The sequence below is a fragment of the Acanthopagrus latus genome, chromosome 20 (genome assembly GCF_904848185.1).
Source record: "Acanthopagrus latus isolate v.2019 chromosome 20, fAcaLat1.1, whole genome shotgun sequence".
In the NCBI taxonomy this organism is placed as follows: domain Eukaryota; kingdom Metazoa; phylum Chordata; class Actinopteri; order Spariformes; family Sparidae; genus Acanthopagrus; species Acanthopagrus latus.
The window spans coordinates 16885914-16905633 of NC_051058.1; the positions used below are offsets into that span (position 1 = coordinate 16885914).

At 42.8% G+C, this 19720-nt stretch overlaps 2 protein-coding genes across 5 annotated transcripts in view; one reads left to right on the top strand and one right to left on the bottom strand.

The window, feature by feature from the left end:
• Positions 1-7722: 7722 nt before the first annotated feature.
• On the bottom strand, positions 7723-10268 carry LOC119010115 (clarin-3). Its single transcript, XM_037081997.1, has 3 exons — positions 9884-10268; positions 8557-8742; positions 7723-8417 (listed from the first exon to the last, which is right to left on the bottom strand). Exons 1-3 carry the CDS (start codon positions 10113-10115, stop codon positions 8140-8142), a joined length of 696 nt encoding a protein of 231 aa, XP_036937892.1. The 5' UTR covers positions 10116-10268; the 3' UTR covers positions 7723-8139.
• Positions 10269-10777: 509 nt separating this feature from the next.
• ptprea (protein tyrosine phosphatase receptor type Ea) overlaps positions 10778-19720 on the top strand; it is a 60191-nt gene continuing 51248 nt past the window's right edge. Inside the window, exon 1 of one of the 4 annotated variants that reach the window (XM_037081987.1) lies at positions 10778-11800. The gene's annotated coding sequence lies outside the window, so the exon portion shown is untranslated. The remainder of the gene's footprint in view (positions 11801-19720) is intronic. The other 3 variants (XM_037081986.1, XM_037081989.1, XM_037081988.1) reach the window with 3 other exon arrangements.

Here is a 19720-nt window from a genome sequence, read left to right on the forward strand (position 1 = left end):
CTCCCCATGACAACAGCCTCAAGGTCTTCTTTTTTTTTTTTTTTTTCCGGTCAGCGCTGTAAAAATTTCAGGCGGGTGTGACAATGATTGACGGCCTTATGACAGAGCTTTGCAAATCCTTTAATCCGTTCATAAAGCTCAATAGGGGGGCACTTGATGCACTTTATCCTCGCACCTCTGCCCATCTGGCTTCTGTAAAAGACACTCAGCTCCTTCAGACACTGTGAGAGGAGCCTGACAGGAGCTGATGACATGCAGCGCTGAGAGCTTTTATGAGACATGACGTTTCATCAACAGTATTTATGTGACATATAAAGAGGAGGAGGCGCTCTTTAACCTCCACATTGATCATGTTTCCCCCCTCAGAGTTAATTTTTTTTTTTTTTTTTAAAGTTTTTGCCCAGAAATATGTGTTTTTTTCCCCCCAAAACAAGGGTAAGGAAATACTGTACAAGGCAGACTAGAATTTATATGTGCTGTCAATGGGTGCAGACGGCTGGAATCTCTGTAGTTTTATGGCCATATGGATCGGAGAACAGCTTGCGGCCTGTGACTGAGTGTCTTGGTTACAGTCGAGTGTCTGTGATCTATGGATCCGTGTCCTGCTCCAGTGACAGTCTGAGCTCCTCCTTCACACAGGAGCTTTTTATCTCATGGAGAGAAAACCCACCAAGAGATACAAACTCACATGTATAATATAATTATAAAGCAAATAGGTTTCACTTGATTGCTAGGAGTGTGATTCCATGTTGTTGTTTTCTATGATATCAAAAGATGGTACGACATAAACAAGATATTTAATGCTCGTATCTAAAGGTAAAGCAGCCCTGGTTTGTCGCAACACACACTCATAGATGAATTCTCAATCATTTGGCTACAATAAATGGAACTGTTCCTTTAGTTCAAGTTTCAAACATGTAATGGTTTGATGCAGTTATTGAATACTGCCACCTGGTGCAACGCTTGACTAACTAACTCCTGGTGAGAAGAACTGTGCCATGAGAGATATATTTTACTTCAGGTTTAGTTTTTAACAATTCAATGACTCAGAAAAAAATAAATAGATAAAAATCCAGTAATGGAACACAGACAGAAAACCCAGTGAAGCCTTCGTGTAAGTAATGTTAAAAAAGTCATGAAAAATACATCAAATTGAAATACAGAAAAACAGCGTTGTGACTCATTTTAAAACAACTGAGGTCGATCGAGACTTGCTTTAAAATGTACAACATAAAAAAAAAATTAAAAAAAATCAGCCCCCCGCAAAAACATAACATGGCATCAAACTGCTCATCTGGTGCTTCTCTAGAATCCCTGAGATGTAATGATATTAAAAAAACAAAAACAAAAAAAACCTCCCCCCCAGAGATCTAAGATTGATTTGAAAAAACGTTATTTGCGCCCGTGACGCATCGTAAAGAGTGCTACAGTGCAGATTTCAGATTTAAAAAGAGAAATTATATCTATCAAATCCATGTAGGGTCTCAGGGACTCTGATTATGCTCAACAAGATGTTTGGAGCCATTTTATGTTTTGTCTGTGTTACATTTTTCAGGTTTTAAAACAAGTCCCCATCCACTTCAGTTGTTCAGGAGAGTCCTGTGATGCTCCAGAAATGCTTTGTGAACTGCAAAACCTCACCTGACTCTCAGTCAGCATGGGGGCGAGTAGATAATGAATGAATCTTTGTACTTGAGTGAACCTTTCCTTTAAACAAGTAGCTTAGTAAGTGTACTCAGTTTGTTTGCATGCTCAGTGTTCAGTATCAAATGAAGCTGGAGCTCAACTTACTGGTGACTGCATGCGCCGCTGTCAGGTCAGCACAGTACATGACTTCCTCATTAAAAGCCTATTAAATCCACAGAAACCATTATAATCTGATTAATCAGTTGTAAATAATATGCTCCTGAGCTATTAATCTTACATGAAGCGCTTGTCTGTTCTGCTTTAGGACCAAACTGAACGTGACAACTTGAACTGGCAACAGACTGAACTAAATCAGATCACTGTGTAATTCTGTAAACACACCTAAAACCTTAAAGGCACAAATAATGTGTGTATTAACCAGCTCCTGCTGGATGCTTGAATATCCACACAGCTAAAAACAGAAAAAAGAGAGGGGAGAGAGAAATAAATACTCAGAGACAGGCGAAAAAAAAGAAAGGAAGAGAGAAAGAAAAATTCTGCACAGAAAGTCACAGACCGTCTGACTTCATTTTTTTGTTTATGTGTGCTGGAGAATAGGAAACGTCTGCATGGCCCAGTTTAAAACTGAGGTATCCATCTAGAGAGAAATGGGTCACAGACGGCTCTGTATACAACATATGCAAATATATAATGTGAGAGCGATGTCAGCGGTAACACCAGTACACACCAGAATGTCTGCAGGAGAAATCATTTTTCACTTTCACTCTGATTCTTTAGTCTCTTTAATCATTTTCCTCCACAGACCATCTGTCTGAAACACCAGTTATATAAATACAGAATGTAAAACTGTGTTGATTTCTCTGCAGTTTTTGCTGTAAATGTCAGCCGTCTGTGTGTCCGGGGGGTCAAATGGCGTCAGTTTAGTTAAACCGTGTGCCGTGTCAGTAGGTTAACCGTGTGTCCCTACGCGTTTGCACCCGCTGATATCCATCACACCTGCCAATCAGGGCTGCATTAATCAGCAATGGTGTCAAGCGGCGTGGGGCAGAGAAAGTGCTCGTCCCCTCCCTCCCTCCCTCCATCATCCATCCATCACTCTGGCTGTAAACCGTCACCCAGCATCAGATTTAGATTTTTCTTTTTCTTCACCACACAGTCAGACAGATTGTTCAGGAGGATTCTGCACAGATTAGTTCAGTTTGTCTCCACGGTGGAAACCACCTCTCTGTCTTCTTCTTCCTCTTCTTCATCCTCTTCTTCTTCTCTGTCTCTCTTGTCCCAGCCGGGTAAAGTGGAGAATTGGCTTCAGGTGATTTTGGAGGAGATCTTATCTCGTGTTAACAGTGGAATGACACCATAATGGAGCAGCAGGGGTGCAATTACCTTTTAGCCCTCCTCCTCCTCCTCCTCCTCTTCTTCCTTCTCTACCTTCCCTCCGCCTTCACCTCAGCCTTCACTGACAAATTAAGATTAATGACGGAGATAAGTAGGGGAACCTGCCTGCCGTCCGATATCACACGCTCAGGGTTGAGTGTGAGAGCGACTCAGGAGTACAGCGAGCTACACCTCATCACTTTGGGTTACTTCTGTTCCCTGTAAATCCTGTCAGTCTCCCTCGTTGACATTTTGATGTCACTGTACAGTGAAATGAAAGCGTGACTCAGTGAATAAATGAAACAGAACATAAAGGCACCGTATGTAATTTTGCTAAGAGATAGCTCTTAATCCAAAACAAAACAAAAGACATCCTAATGAGAATCTGTAAACATGACTGAGCCAGAAATGTTTTTACAAAAGATCATGTTTTCAAGTTTTGCTCACGTTGCATTTAATCACTTGCTCCCTTAATTTTATAGCAGCAGACAACCAAATGAAATGTATAATAAAAGTTAGGATTACTCAGGGTTTGGAGTGAGAAACATGGGGAAATGTCAGTATGCAACTGAAAAAAATATCAAATATTGTAATCTTGTCTCCCTCCAGCTGCTTTTAGATGTTTTAATGCAAAAATGGTATGTATTGTATATTTAAACGCAACGGAACAATATAAAAGACATATCAAATCATCAACAACAGGCTTTTTAACACTATCACACCATGATGAATGTGACTAACAGTGTTGTGCTGTTCACAACTTTACAAGAACAAGTTCAAAGTTCAGTTCACACAGATTAAAATGAGCCACACGTAGTTCACAGTCATTTCCTCTTTTCTTCTCTTTTCAGTGAGCTCCTCCGAGCTCCTGGCAGTGTTGGGGTTACAGTGATGTACCATTTTCAGCAGGAAAATAATGAAATATTGGCACATTAAAAACAATAACTTTTGTTGTTGTTAGCGTGATTGTTAGCCATCCACAGGCAATCCCATGATGCTTTGGGCTGCACAGTATCGCCCTCGAGTGGATTGAGAGTGAACTGCGACAAACTTGAGCTTCAGTGATTTGTTCACTCGATACGAAACAACTTAGATTGCAGTCCATTTAAAGGTGCACTATGCAACTTTTTACAGCCCTAAAAACAAACAAAGACAGAGCATTTAATACATTTTAAATGCACTTTTTGCAATACGTTATTTTACTTTGACACGTGAGGCTACAACAGCATATATCTAGAAGTCCCAAAGTGTTAGAACAGAGCTGTAATCAAACTTGCTTCTTAAAAAAGTTAAATCATTTACCTTTAATACCAAATACATTTAACACTGGAATCTTTAAGACTTTTTACTCAAGTGCTATTTGTGTGGGCGACTTTCACTTTAACCAAAGTGTTATTCTAACACGATACATGACCTTTTAGTACTTTTTTACAAAACATGCTTTGTGGTTGTTGCTAAGCCGTGTTGCTAAAACAAGGCAGCAGCAGTGTCATAACTGTACATTACCTCATAGGAAAACGCAGCAGGGGGGACACACCTTTCTGACTGACGCTGCAGGGAGAAAGGTCACTTGTGAGTGATAAGGACATCAAATAAAAAGGCTCTGGGGCGTGGTTGGACTTATTCAGGTTGGCAGGCTCAAGTGCTTTCTCTGAGGAATGTTATCACTGTAGCATCTGTGTATTTGACTGTATAGATGATTTTAAGAGCGGATCGATGTATTTATAGGTGGGCCTCATTCTAAGGTGTATGAGAAAGTGTTAAAACAATAGTCACAGACACTCCTTCCCCCTTCTAAATATACACCTACCTATACCTCTCAGTTGTCGAATGTCCCAAAGGTGAAAGGAGTCCAGACCACCACCCCCACCCCACCCCACTCGCCATGCCCTGCCAGAGTGGCCTCTACGTGGCTGAAGATGTGCCCCCCCTGCCCTGCAGCTGGAGGTGTCTGTTTCACAGGCCTCTGTAATGCGGGACCTGGGGGGGGGTTAGGTTTCACAGGTACAAAAGTTTCCGCTTTAATCCTATCACACAGGAGTGAGTGGTCAGGGCTCAGGGATTCTGCATAATCCTGGTGAGCTGAGACACAAGGAGTATGCAGAGAGGAAGAGATTACTGCCCACCTCTGATTTTATTCAATCGATGTTTGCACAGCAAACGGCGAGAGGGGGGTCTCTCAATAGCAACTCAGCTATTCCACACCTCAGCGCACACAGGAGAAGATTGGTAATAGATATAGTTAAATATCTCCTCTGGCAGCTGTTTAACAGCTTGATGTCCAGAATAAAGGGACCCTACATTCATTCAAAATGCCTTTGTTCCTGCCTATGAGGAGCCTTTCATTTCCTTTCATGGCTAAAGTGGGATAACTAGAGGAACCTGCTGCCTATGTGCCAACTGACCCGGGAGTTGTTTCAGAACTCAAGTGAAGTTTTAGTGTCTTGTTCGCGCAGTCTGTCAGAAGTCGGAGTGGGTCAGTGGTGAATTTCAAAGGTGAAAAAAATGAAATAAGAGGGTCTCTAATGGCCGACAGATCGGTGCTGTGTTGTGAGGAGCTCTCATCAATTTCACAGCAGGTGAGTTTTGCGCTGAGACAGGCTCTGACGCGGCCTCCTCCGGAGAATACGACCTGCCCCGGCTTCACACTGGGCCGCAGCTGCAGGGTAACGTCACCTGGGAGTAGTCTGATGACAGTGGAGGAACTAAACGTTAACATTTTAATACTGCTTACTCTAAATCAGACTAATCAAAAGAGATATATTGGAGTAATGAATAAAACTGGACTCTGAATAAGCAGGTGGAGCTCCTGAAGGTGTATATTTCTACTCTAACAGAACTTTTGTCAGGCCCCGAAACACCTTTGATTCATTGCAGAAAGCACACATTCTCCGAAATTTAATACATATTCACGCTGACAGCGGCAGAGCAGATTGCTGCATCCTTCCACGGCTCCCTTGAAGTGTGAGACTTGAAGGTAGAGTGGCTCTTTTGAAGGCAGGTAGAAGGGCGTTGCGGGGCTGAGAGGTGCTGCGAAGGGCATGTCCAAACAGACTTTAAGGAACTGAGTGATGGGACACGGGAAACCGGTAAGAGGACACCGCGGCCCCGCTCCCATGTCAACACGGTCATGTGAATCACAGCTGTGAGAGCGTCTGAAGATCCAGGAGACAATAGATACTGACTCTCAGCAAGAGATGTCTCGGCTTCTACGGAGTCAGCAGGCTTTGTTTTTGATCGCTTGTTTTTGTGTTTTTGAAAAATCCTCCCAGGTGGGTTAAACAGATCTGTAGCAAATTCTCTCATCAAAGCTTTCCCCGGGTTGATCCCACAAACAAGATGCAATGTACCACTGAAGTTTTAAGGTTGCAACAGAGGCGCTGCTTCAGTCACGAGCCATTATAAACCCAGTGAATGGAAGTAAGTGAGGCCTGTCAGTGATCCAGTGCAGGTGCTTCAGCAGTTGACTGGAAACGTGGAAGGATTGTAGAGTAGCCAAGATCACCGCTGAATTTAATTTGATTTTTTTGTTTGCAGATTTTTTGTTGGCCCGGTTTAAATGAACATCATGTTAACGTCACACTTTTGTCTGTTTGGTGTGGATTTGATGAAATGACAGAGCAGATCTTAAGATCTTGTTCGTGTTTCTCTGAATCAATCAGTTGAAAAGGAAGAATTTTAAAAAATGTTAAATTTGTAACTGTTTTACATTTTCCTGGGATTCTCCTGGGATTTTATCGAGAATCTTCTTGTGGGATCTTATTGGGAATATTTTGTTGGGATTATCTTGTTTTGATGATGATCTGATTGATGCTGCTGGGATTTTTCTAGGATTCTTCTGAGATGTTTCTGGGATCCTTTTTAGATTTTTCTGGGATTCTACTGAATTTCTTCCTGGGATATCTTAATAGTCATTTCCAGTCTTACAGGATTAGTTTTTATTCTTCTGCGATTTACTGTGATTTTTTTGTTTATATCTCTGTTACAGTTTGTCAGCCTGGTAGTGTTGCTTGTCTGTCTTTACTGTAACAGAACAAACTTACTTCATACATAATTACATCAGTTTGCATGCACTTTAATTCACAACTGTACAGTGAAACAGTTGGTCAAAATACACGAAAACAGAATTTTATCCCTTGATAGTTCATAGAAAACAACATTGGATATTTTAATGATGTATCAAGAGCTGAACTTCAATCGTTTTCATGTCAGAAATCAGGTCACTTTGCTGTGGAGGGTTCAGGAAACATCGGTCCATCTCAGGTCTGGAGTTTTGCTGTCATGTGAATGTGTGAGTGTCTGCGTCAGTGCTCAGTCCTGCACATTCACAGCTACTTAACTTTGCGTTCAGCCTGTCTTTAGTCAGACAGAAATATCCCACGACTAAAAAAAGAAAATTGTCAGCCATGACTCATGAAAGGCTGACTAAAGGGAAAATCCACTAAATCTTATTTTTTAACTCCATGGGCTGACTTGAACTTTGCTGTGGTTTCATTTACGTCATCTTAGAGATAGAGGGCAGCAGAGATCAGGGAATCCCCTCCGCCCCTTCCCACTCCACTGTCCTTACCTTTGATTTAACCTTTAAATACCATTAACTCACCATTAACTACATGTGTTTGGTGCTCACTTTCTTTAGCTCCTGTATTTACATGGATCTGAAACACTAAATGTTGACTGTGATGAAAAAGAGAAACAACCTCATCTTTGTCTGTTTATTTACATTAACTTACTTCATGCAGACACAAAAAGCTGTTGATTTGTGAGACATGTTGACGTGTGGAAGACTTCAAGACTCATTTCTCTTTTCAAAAAAAATAGATCATCTCTCGGTTCAATTACTTTTACACAGAATAAATAGATTTGTAAGAAAATCAAAAAAGATATCAATCTAAATTGACTGAAAAACAATCCAGTGTGATAACTGATAAAACTGTTGCTAGTAGTGTGATGACATTAAAAACATGATACTGTGTTTTTCTATAGACTATATATTCTTAGTGTACAACGAGCTGTGCATCCATATTTTACTGTACATATACATCCAATTTCTGTCTGTATTCCAGGCGGTCTTCATGAGCAGTGTATGAAAGTCCCTGAGGAAAGTGGCTCAGGCCACTAATACATCATGATCTCTTTGGGCGCGTCCTCGGTGGGCCTCTGCTGCTCCCTCCGGTGCGTGTAGGCCGCGTGGTCGTACAGGTAGATCAAGAGGATGGCGACCAGGGACAGCACCGTGTAGGGGATGACGAGGTAGTATCCCAACTGCATCTGCGAGGACTCGTCCCTCACGGCCACCTCGAGATTGTTGGCGAGCTTCTTTACCAATTTCTCTGTAATTTGGGTCACTTGTACGTTCACCACGAACAAAATGAGGACCAGGAAGGACAAGCAAGCTGCAGAAGGAAGAGAAACGGTAGGATGGGGTGAAACTACGCCCTAAATGTCATTAGTGCAATTCAACAAAGTGCCGATTTGTTTGTGGCAATTCTATTACTCCGAGGTGCTTAGAGCTTCCATATTTGTGTCGCCTACCGCTGAGCGAGCTGCAGACGTAGATGCCAATGGGCCCCATGTAGGTCTCGTAAGGATTACTGACGCTGTTGTAGAGGGAGATGAGGATGCTGAGGGCGGAAAACAGCAGACACAGGACCAGCAGGAGCACAGCCAGGGCATGCAGGACTACATTGACACCTCCTATTGATGCCAGCGTAGGAATCACTACACACACACACGCAGAGTACAAGAACACAATGGTTACATGGAGCTTACATGTATTATACTCTTTTACAATATCATAGTCGTACAAGCAACCAGGACACGTTTGAATTTGTACGTGCCTCAGGCTGTGTACCACACTGGCATGTCGACAAAACGTGTCTTACCAACGTTGGAGTATGTGTTTCATGACCGCGGTTCAAGTTTTTGTTTTAGCATTTCTAAGTGTGAAACCGCTAGATGTTATAATTAGACCCCTGGATATCTCCAGCCGTGTTAGTGGTGACAGAACCGAAGAACTGGAGAGAGAGAGAAGGAGAGACTCGAGACATCTCTGGTTGTGTTTAAGGTGAGAGAACCAGGTAAGCTAAAACACAATCTTCTCCCGAACCTGACCAAGTGATTTTGGTCCTAAACCTAACCAGAGAATTCTTTAAAGGAATAAAACACTACATTTATAAACCGCACTGGAGTCGCAAGGAGGTGTTGAACACGGAAGAGTCACCAGAATAAAATGCTGACATTTAGATGACTGCGTGTCAGATCACATTCACATTACATATTTGTGAGCTGACTTTCATTTCGGGGAGTGGAGCGCATGATGGTGGGCGTAACAGCTGGGTGAGATGGCTGCCAAGCCAGAGACCACCGTTCTGGACAAGGTTTCAACTTCTGTGATAAAAACATGATCTTTTCCTCACGCTAATTGAATGATTTTTGTCCTAAACGTCACCAGATCATTAGCACAGCGTTCTCACAACATGAAACTCAAACTTGAAATCTGAAAAAAACATAAAATTGCAACATAATGAAATGAAATGTTTTAACATATCCAGGGTTTCGCAGAAATGTACAGTGCCAACAGTAAGTCCGGTGATTGTGTCGGGCGTACAAAGTCCAGGAACAGTTTCAGGTTTAGGCAACAAAAGCACTTTGGTTAAAGTCAGGAAGAAATATGCTGAACCAGTCCTGAATTGTAATCTAAGTGAGTCACCTTTGTTAAAGTGAGGGAAAGATCATCATATCAGTATTCATTCATAAATACATTTGAAAGGTTGATGAATTTGAATCTTAAGATCTTTAGGATTTGTGGACAGGGACACACACATATAATATTGGTCACATTTAGACCTTGGAGAGTTACCTTGAAACGTTGCCTCCGGTAAAAAGAAGGGACAAAAGCTTCTTTCCAACACCCCTTCAAAAAGGTCCAAATTGAGCGTTGCGGATCCATTGAAGAAGGTGTTGTTACCTGACGCGCAGTCTACAGTCGTCTTAGCCCAGCGTATTGACATGCAAAACCCCAACACCCCAACAGATATGGCAGTAGCCAACGCGCTGGACATGAAATGTAGAGTCTTCTTAGTGGAAGGCATTATCGTTGTATTCCAGTTGCACTAGTTGAATCTAAATCCTGGCGTCTCTTCTCTAAAACGCTGATGAAGCCTCAGGAGCAGATCAGGACCCTCTGATCCTCTGAACGATCCGGTGTGTGGTTACCTTCCTGGGTGGAGTGAAATGTGGACCCATGGTCGTAAAGTCTCTTGATTATGGCTGTGACCTTTGGTTTGGAAGAGTAAAGACAGAGCTGGTTGTCATGGTAGGGCCACACATTCCCCCCCAACAGTTTACACATCAGAACCGCGCCAAGTCTGATCTCGGATATGTGTTGTCTGAATGTGCCGTGAGAGTCGAGGGAAACGTTTTCAGATTCAGAGTTTTACCGAACAAAGTGATATTTGACACCATTAAAAAAAAAAAAAAAAAAAAAGGGTCTTTTTTTTTTTTTTTAAATGGTGTCTTTAATGATCCTACATGTCACCAGTGCACACACCCACTTTGAAGGAAAAGCACGCTGACAGTCTGGGATTCAAAGTCCTGCTCCCGAAATAGTACCATCATAAAACATAATGCAGATTAATTATTTACTTTGTCCCGCTACGGAAAAAATTACTGGAAGAGGAGCATGTTTGTGATCAATGAAGCCCTAAAACCATAAGAGGGGTTTAGTATCACATCACAGACGACATGAGGAAATGTTCGGTTCATGATAAGAGAGGCTGTAGCTGCTGCATATGAACACAAACGGTACAAGTATCATGAATACACAAAATGAAGCATCCAGCATTAGTGGAGCTACAGTACGAAGCGTCAGGACTTCCTGGAAATATTAGATAAGGAGAGATCAACAGGATCTGTTTGCAATTTGCTTGTACCAATCCTCTTATCTCTTTAGATGTAGTTTATTGAATTAGCGAGAAGATCATCAATGCAGCAACAGGCTTGTATTTTGTTCTCTTGTTACACGTATCCCAGAATAAATCAAACCACAGACACTCTTGTCTGTCTACAGATCTGTATGTATTTTAAGTATATTTTTGACATTGTGGATACTGTTTCATGTTATTTGAGTAGATTTAATGAGCTCTCAGGGGCTATAAAATAATAATAAAAGGCCTAATTTTAACACAAAATGTGTTTAAATCATAATCATCAATGTTCAGTAGCACTGAAAACATTACTTTTGATAATGTCAGGTGCAATAGTACCTTTTATTTCTTCTTAATATCATTACATACACTTTTCTATTTAATTTGGATTGTATTTTACTTATGTTATTTTTTTTTATCAGCAGTCTGTTGTGTTTTGTGTGTTCTATTTTGTTGTTTCTGTATTTTTTAAATTATTATTATTATTATTTGTATATTCTGGCACAATAGTTGCCTCCAGGATCGAAATATTTACATATTGTTTTGTCTCTTATCCTCAAATGACTCGAGAATACCCCCAAAACAAACCGCTTCTAAAGACACTTCTGGCTGCTGGCTCTCGCCGTCAGGAGCCCACATGATGTAGTAAAGCGTGCGTCCAGGCTGTGGCTCCCTTCTCCTCCTCGCTGAGCGCTGAGGCAGGATCGTGTGCTCGCTGACAGCCAGCTCTGTTATGTTGGAGTAAACACAAACTCCTCCTCTCCTCGGTGACAGGCGGCAACACCGGAGCGTCGCCTCGCCTTTTCCAAGACAATCCGCGCTCGGGACTTCAACGCCGTCAGGCCGTCAAGGTGAGTGATATGACTACTTTGGTGCCATCGCTCCGTCTTCTGCGTCTTGACACACATCTGGCGCGTCGGAACCGTCAACATTTTTCAGTCATTCTTCCTCAGCCACACGCACGCAGACACACACAGACACACGCCGCCGTGTTGTTACCTGTCCGTTACGCACAGCAGCGCACGGAGACACAACGTCCATTTCAGGTCTTTCTTTCTTTTTTTTTTTTACATTTCTTTAAAATATGGCAGTGAATGCGACCCCTCTGTCGGAACCCAGCGGTGTGTATCTTGGCTCACATTCAGGGAGCTCTGCGTTCTGACAACCTGCAGTCGAACCCGGTGCGTCAATGTGGGTTAATGGAGCGCTTGGAGTTTCTGTCCTGATCTCCCCTCTCTTTTTTTTTAGCCCCCCTCTCGCTTATCTGTTTTGATTGTGATGTTTGCGTTCATCGCAGTGAAGATGATGTTTTCTCCTCTTGATGTTCGGTGGCTGTCTGGTTGTCTGTGTGGGCTGCACTTGAGCCAGTTTCAACATGTCGGTGAGCAGAGGCTGTGGCACTTCTCAGATCGTGGGTAGATCTTGTGAGACTCTTAACCAGGGTTTTCAGCTCTGTCTCCAGGTTTTGGACTGTGTTGAATGTAGCGCTGGCACTATGGATTTGTGGTGTTTTAAATGTAACAATCAGTGGACATCATCATTGATCTATGTGGGGGGGAGAGAGGGGTCTATCCATGTCATGGTCACAGGTCAGGGTCAGTCAACAGATCAGGATCCCTGGTGCCGGGAGATGAGCCGCTGTGTCCGGTCTGACCTTTGTCTGATCAGCCTGCGGGAGTTAAATGAGCACAGGCGCCATCAGTACTGTGCTCCACTGACCACTAAAGGGAACTTTGACCTGTATATGTAAATGAAAGAAGACATTCGAACATCATTCTGAAAGAGGAAACACATTTGTATTTCAACGCTCCTTCACACTTAAGTTTTCACATCCTCATAGGAGCAGTTTGGACAGATTCTGAGGGGCATTCTGGGCCGTAGTGCCACAGCTACACGGGCTGGACGATGAGCTGAGTTCATTAATGTCAGAGAGACGCTGCTGAATGACTTCTGACGGGGAGAAACCTCCCGAATCAACAGATGAGAAAAGAAGGCAAAAAGTCAAAAGTCTTTGATTCCAGCTTCTTTAATGTAAATATGATCTGTTTTTCTCCCTTTTTCTCTGAATATCGTTGGTTTGTGGACAAATCAGACATTTCAGGAGGTCGTCTAAGGCTTTGATAACCATTTTCTGACATTTTATTGAGGTAAATGCAGTGTTGGCTGCACACAGTTTGATTCTGCTGTGGTTTTGTAATGTAATTCTCGGATTTCCAGCGTCTTAAATTTGAACACTTTCTGGTTTCTTCACACCTTTCTGACAGCAAACTGAATATCTTTGGGTTGAGGACAAGACGAGTCGTTTGAGGGCGTCTTCTTGGGCTTCGTGAGCCATTTTCCAGACCAGTTAGTAATCGATTAATCAAAGAAAATACGCAACAGGAGAATATGCAGTGAAAAAAAAACTCATCAGTTGCAGGCCTGGTGGAAAAGTTTAACTTCCTGAAAATAACAAACGAGTCCTATCTCATCCTGATCGCTGCCGACAGAATTTGAACAAGCCCAGAACAAACATCTTTGCTCCTTTTTCATTTAAAGGACAGCAGACAAAGACGTTTCTCACACATACCTGACTTCTCTTCTGCCGTGTCAGGTCAGCCGTCTCTTTCCAGGCCAGAGACCAACTTCTTGAAACACACAGATGCAAAAGCCTCGTCCTCGCTTTAAGTCGCACATTCACGTAGCATTTAGCAGCCGCCTGATGTTCCACCTCTCTGCCCCTTGATTCTGTTTTCATTCCCTCTTTTGTCTCACGCATAGAAAGTCTGCGTCTGTCTGCAATATTTCAGAGCGAGCTCCATCTCAATTATACAGTACGGAGCCCGGGAAGAATGGCGATGGCAGAAGCTAATGAGGATGCAATGAAATAAACAAATAGTCGGCGCTCGCCAAGACTGATGAGACTGTGTAAGGACGCAGGAAAGAATAATGTTTTGACTGCCGAGTGCTGTCGGCAGATTGATTTGTCTTTCATCTGTTTACTGTTCATGCTTGTGTTTGAAACCCGACAGGGCTGCAACAAGCGATTATTTTCATTGTCGACTAATCTGTCTCTTCACTTTCTCGATTAATCGATTAGTTGCTTGGACAGTCGGTGTTTCCCGAAGCCCAAGATGACACAGTGACACCACAACCTAAAGCCATTCAGTTTAATGTCAGAGAGGAGTAAAGAAGCCAGAAAACAGTCAGATTTAGGAAGCTGGAATCAGAGAATTTTTACTTTTTTCCCCAGTCAATTTCCCAAGTCAATTAATCAGTTCTGCTCTAAAACCTGCCATGAATACACCTGTTTAAAGGTGCAATATGTAAGAATTGGCCAACTTCAATTCTTACACCCAATAAATTCAGGCTGAGTAACAGCTGACTAACTGCATTCTGATTATACGTTCATGACTGTAGCCACTGTTAGCTTGTTAGCCCAGTTAGCCATGCAGTTACCGAGGGAGTGTCTGATGTTGCACAGGAGCTTTGAGCCACTGGGAGAAAGAGGTTCTTAGGCCCGAGGCTAGCTGGTTAGCACGCTAACTTCCACAGACATCGACGTCTTTGACATAACGTCAGAACTGTTGTTTCTTAACACTCTGATGAGAATGTTAATTTCTGAATGTTTTAAACCACAATTCTTACATATTGCACCTTTAACTTTGAATCGCTGCCATGATTGAAAATCAAGATAACATCAGCTGCGTGTGAGCGACGGTTTATTGCACCCGGAGAAGTAACTTCTTCTGGGTGAGGATGTAGGCTGTTGGCGCTTGTGTCAAAGTCTGTGAATAAAACGGCGCAAACACTTAACAGGTTTATAATAGCAGCAGCTATTTTCAACCTACATTTAATTGCTGTATAACACCCAGCCAAGATGTTCTTTTCAAGTGTTTCGCTATAGTTAGAGCTGTAAAATGGCACATTGGAGGGCTTGTGAAGCGCGTGTTATCCGAGCGTGGGCGCGCTTGTTGCGAGAGGGAACAGATGTGGTGATTAATGAAATCCACGGTGAGGTGGAGAGAGGAAGGAATAGTGCGTACCTGAAGTTCCTAACAGCTTGCCGGGTATAAACCTCAGATTGCCAGCCCGGAGTTAATCCCCGCAGCTCGCCCACCCTCTGTCTATCTGCTCTCTCTCCGAGTCTTTGGAAAACACGCTAAGTTTGAGCTGCGCAGACGACACGCTGTGCTGCGCTCTCTCTGAGGCTGCTACCACATTAACTACACTCCACTTTTTTTTTCCTCAAACAGGCGGAGAAGGAACTAATGGTATAAAGTCTCTGCAATTAGAGGATGAGCCCAGTCTGACCCAGAACTTGTCGGATATTTGCCGTTTTTTTTCTTTTTTCGCCAGCCTTGGAGAAACGCCTCATGAATTAGGCATGGGGGAAATGTCATACTAAGATCTTCCTTTTGATACAAACAGCTTTTGTATCAAACCTGTTATTTCCCTGCTCGCCTCGGTAGAAGCTTGCTAAAGCAAATTAAGCTGCAGCATGTTGCAACCGTAGGCTTGTTTGTGCTTGCGGGCAGTGCTACAGAATGCAAACCCTGCAGTGTTCATTTTGAATTTTGGCATCGTGCTTAAATGATTTAGTAATGATGAAATGTAGTAAAAGTCGTGCGGGGTGAAGAGATAAAATGTAACCCTCACTTAACCAGGCAGTTGTATTAAAGGAGACATGTAATGCGTTTATGTTTTCTACAGTGTTTTACAGTTTATCAGCTCTTGTGCATGTAAAAGATCTGGAAAGTTGAAATTTGAAACAGAAGCTCTCTCCCATAGAAAACTCTGCTCCTGAAACGCCTTGTCAGTAGTGCCGCCTTTAATTCTGTGACTTTATGACATCACAATGCGTCACCTTCAGGCGTTTGCATAAATTATGCCTAGCACCACGTTTAGCCAAGCTGCTGCTGTTGTTGACGTTGTTAGCAGTGCCGGCTCAGGCATGTGTGAGCTGACCAATCAGAAGAGGCTTCGGGAGGGGGGGGGGGCTTAAAGAGACATCAGCTAAAATAGACAGAGGGGGAATATTATGGATGTGGTTTTTTGAGCCTTAAAGCATGTAACCATATTCTAGTGGTAACCCAACATAAAACATGAGTCTCCTTCAAAATCTCCTATAAATTAATGAGCAGTGGGGAGGACTGTAGTGTAGATGTGACCTTGTGTTTAAACAGAAAGAAAAGTGCGAGAAATCAACATGAGAGCAGCAAAACAAGGGAAAGCAGAAACGGAGCATGTGAGCGGTGTGCTGCTTCCTGCTTGGAGGACTCTGGTAGGATCCGGAAAGCCCTCGAAGCCTCGCAGTGAAGGCCGGACCTCAGTGACCCGGAGGGAGCGTGTCTCCGTCAGAGGAGGCCCGCGAGGACAGTCCACAGCTGTGCAGACTGCTACCTGCAGCCCTCCCTCTCATTAACCCTCGCACACATCCTCACCATCTCATCCGTGTGACGCCCAGGGCCAGCGCTGAGACGCTGCTGTGGCTCGCGATCGAAAATTTGTAGCCTACAAAACTGTGCAGATTTGTGTTTGTTTACTATCAGCTGTGTTTAAGCCTCGCTGTGGCATCTTAACAGCTGGACAGAGATCAAGGTTTCTCCCCTTTTCAGATGCGTCAGCGCTCACCCACCATCTGTTCAAAGGAGGCATTGTAAGTCAGTCCTCTGAGATAACAGTGAGGTCGAAGCACAAGAGGCATGAGAGAGCGAGAGAGAGGCGATGAAATCTTTTTTTTTTTTTTTTTAAGGAATAAAATCAATCCGTCATTCCAAAACATCTCTTCAAATCTCTGTCGGTCTCTGCTCTGTTTATTTTATCGACTGAGGAGTCAAACAGAGCAGAAAAGGTCAGGTCAAATGTGAGATTCGGCAGCTTTTCTTGGTCGTGTGTTGTAGTTAGTCAAACATTTAGGGGTTTGGACTTTTACTCAGACAAAACAAGACATTTGATGAAACCACCTTGTGCTTCTGGATATTTTGATTAACCTTTTTTCACCCTTTTCCGGTGTTTTACGGACAGTTATATGAGAAAGGAAGCATCAGATGAGTTGCAGCCTTGGCATCAACTATTGTCATTATCTGCCCACCCCCATGCATATGGAAATTCAGCTGAAGTTTGGCTCTACAAAACACTTGTGGAGATTCACAGCAAAACAGTGTTGCAACGTTCTCCTAAAAACGTCGGAGGAAATGGGGATTAGTTTTAAAATTGAAAAAAAAAAAAATAAAAGCATCAGAACAACAAACAAGCCCAAAACGGCTTCACGCAACTCGTCCGGCGTAATCCAAGTCTCCAGAATAAACAAGATCCCAAAATACTTTGAAAAGACGTCCTCGATGCACAGTCCAGTTTGTGCACCCACTTAAAGATGGGTTTGCACGCTCATGCTGGTAGCTGAGCTGCCACGGTGAAGATCTTGGCTTCCTAATGGGTGTGAAATGACGTCTGTTCAAATCAGTTTTGGATCTCAGGGCTTCTGGAGACTTGGAGAGCGCCGGATGAGACGTGCGGTGCCATTTTACGTCCCCATCGACTTCAGTTGTTTAGGATAAATAACGTTCCTTGTTAAACCTATAAAATATCCTGCTTTCGTTACATATCTTTGTCCCAAGTGACTGATAAACTGAACTTGAAGACGTTTTTATGCCAGCACTGTTCCTTTTAGATCCAGTATTGGTCGTACTCATTGTTAGCTGCTGTGTGTGTGTGTGTGTGTGTGTGTGTGTGTGTGTGTGTGTGTGTGTGTGTGTGTGTGTGTGTGTCGGGGGGGGGGGGGATGCTTGTGACCCCTTAAATTGGAGCAGAGTCTACTCGTGACCCCTCATCAGAGGTTACAACCTCAGTTTGGCCTCAGATTGTGAACACTTCAACCGAAAATAATGTTTATCGTCATGAGAGGCCAGCGTTCAAAACTTAAAAAGCAATTAAACAGAATTGTTTTCTAACAGAAATATTTCTTTGTATGGATAATCAGCTTCTGACTCCTCAGATTTGTCTTTTGGAACCCCTGGGGGGATCCGGATTCCTAGGTTGGGAACCAACAGGTTAAGCCCTTCTAGTTTGAATAGGAGAACATGTCCCTAGGAAGTATCGCATGATGTCACTCCGCAGCCGCTGCCCAGTAGTAATATGGGTGTATTCCCTCCTCCAGGCAACACATAGTTTCTCTATTGTATTTCTGTCAGTCGCTACATGAGTGCATTACAAAGTACACCACAAAGCTCTTAAAAGACACGCTCTGGGAGATTGAGCTGTGACCTTGCAGTTGTTTTATGAGTCTCCGAAGAAGGAAAACACATTGTTGGAAAAAAAACCTTTGAGATCTCTGTGTGTTTTTGTCTGCATTTTAGCTCGTAGAAATAGAAGCAAAAGAAAGAGGAAGAAAAAAAAGGCAGCAGACAGCCAGAGCCCATTTGTTTTAATCACACAAGCCCTCACTTAACATCGTCTGCTTGCAGTGGCAGCATGTTGACAGATGTGATTTAAACGCGGTAAGTCATATTGAATTCAGCCCTTTTTTTTTTCTTTTTTTTTTTTAGGCCAAAATATGGCAACCTAATTTGGTGACCTGCTCAGGGAAAAGCAGGGTGCAGCCCAGAAGAGATTAACTCCCTGCGTTATGTGGCCTGATTTAACAGAAGTGAAAGCAAACATCTCCGGCTCTGGCTTCAAGCATGTTTCAGTCCACTTTATCTGAGTGAATGATGAGGGAAAAACAAATATTAGGTTTTCTTGGTGGGGGGCGAACAAAACAAAAGGCAAGCCCTGCAGACTGGTGCGTTGGTTAATATCGCTTTGACAGGCGGGGGAAGAGAAAAGATTCAGCCACTGTGGATTTCCTTGAAGGCTTTTTGTTTGATAGTAGCGTGAATCGTGAGGCGCACATAAGACGTCACACTCACACGCTCCTAGATGGCTTGATGTTTATGATAATGTCTCTGGGGTTAAACAATGACGCAAATGGTGTGCAACTGAGGCTTTATACTGCACGTGTTTTTACTGTTGCCTCTTAATAGTGTTTAATGTCCTTTTAAAGGAGACCTACTATGCTTCATGCTTCATTTTTTTCTCCTACATCATTTCATATAGCTTCTGGTGCATGTAAAAGATCTTTAAAGGTCCAAGCCAACAGAAGCTCCTCTCTCCCACAGAAAACACTGCTCCTCAAATGCCTCGTCAGTCGTCCCGTCTTTAATTCCGTGACTTTGTTACATCACACTACCATCACCGTGTCACACAGTTGCATAATTAATGTCCAGCTGTTAGTTGGGCACAAAAAATTGATACAGCAAATCCGGCTATTGTTATTGTTAAACACTGTTTCAAAGCTAGAATGGTGGCAGGGTCTGCCACATATAAACAAAAACAGTATGAAATTGTGTTGTCCTTTAAGGTCAATTTGATTATTCAGTCATGAAAACAGTTTATTTTGTTTGTTTAGGCATAAAAATAAAAAAAAAATCAGTCAAAGAAGCTCACTTCCACAAAACTACGCAGTGCACCTTTAAAGTAACAGGAACTAATACAGTCATCTCAGTCAGAAGGGGAATAGTATGAGAAACAAAAGCATGTATATCTATCTATCTGACCTACCTCAAAATGAGCTTAATATATTTGCTTTAAAACATTCCTGTCGATCAGTATTGAGCTTCAGTGTTCAGCCTCTGACGCAAAAACATGTAAAGTGGCTTTTAATTGATTCCAAAAGCGGCAGGCGTACGGCTGTGTGTCACGCGGCGATGGTGCATATAGAAAGAGTGATTATCTCCTGTCATTTCTGCAGC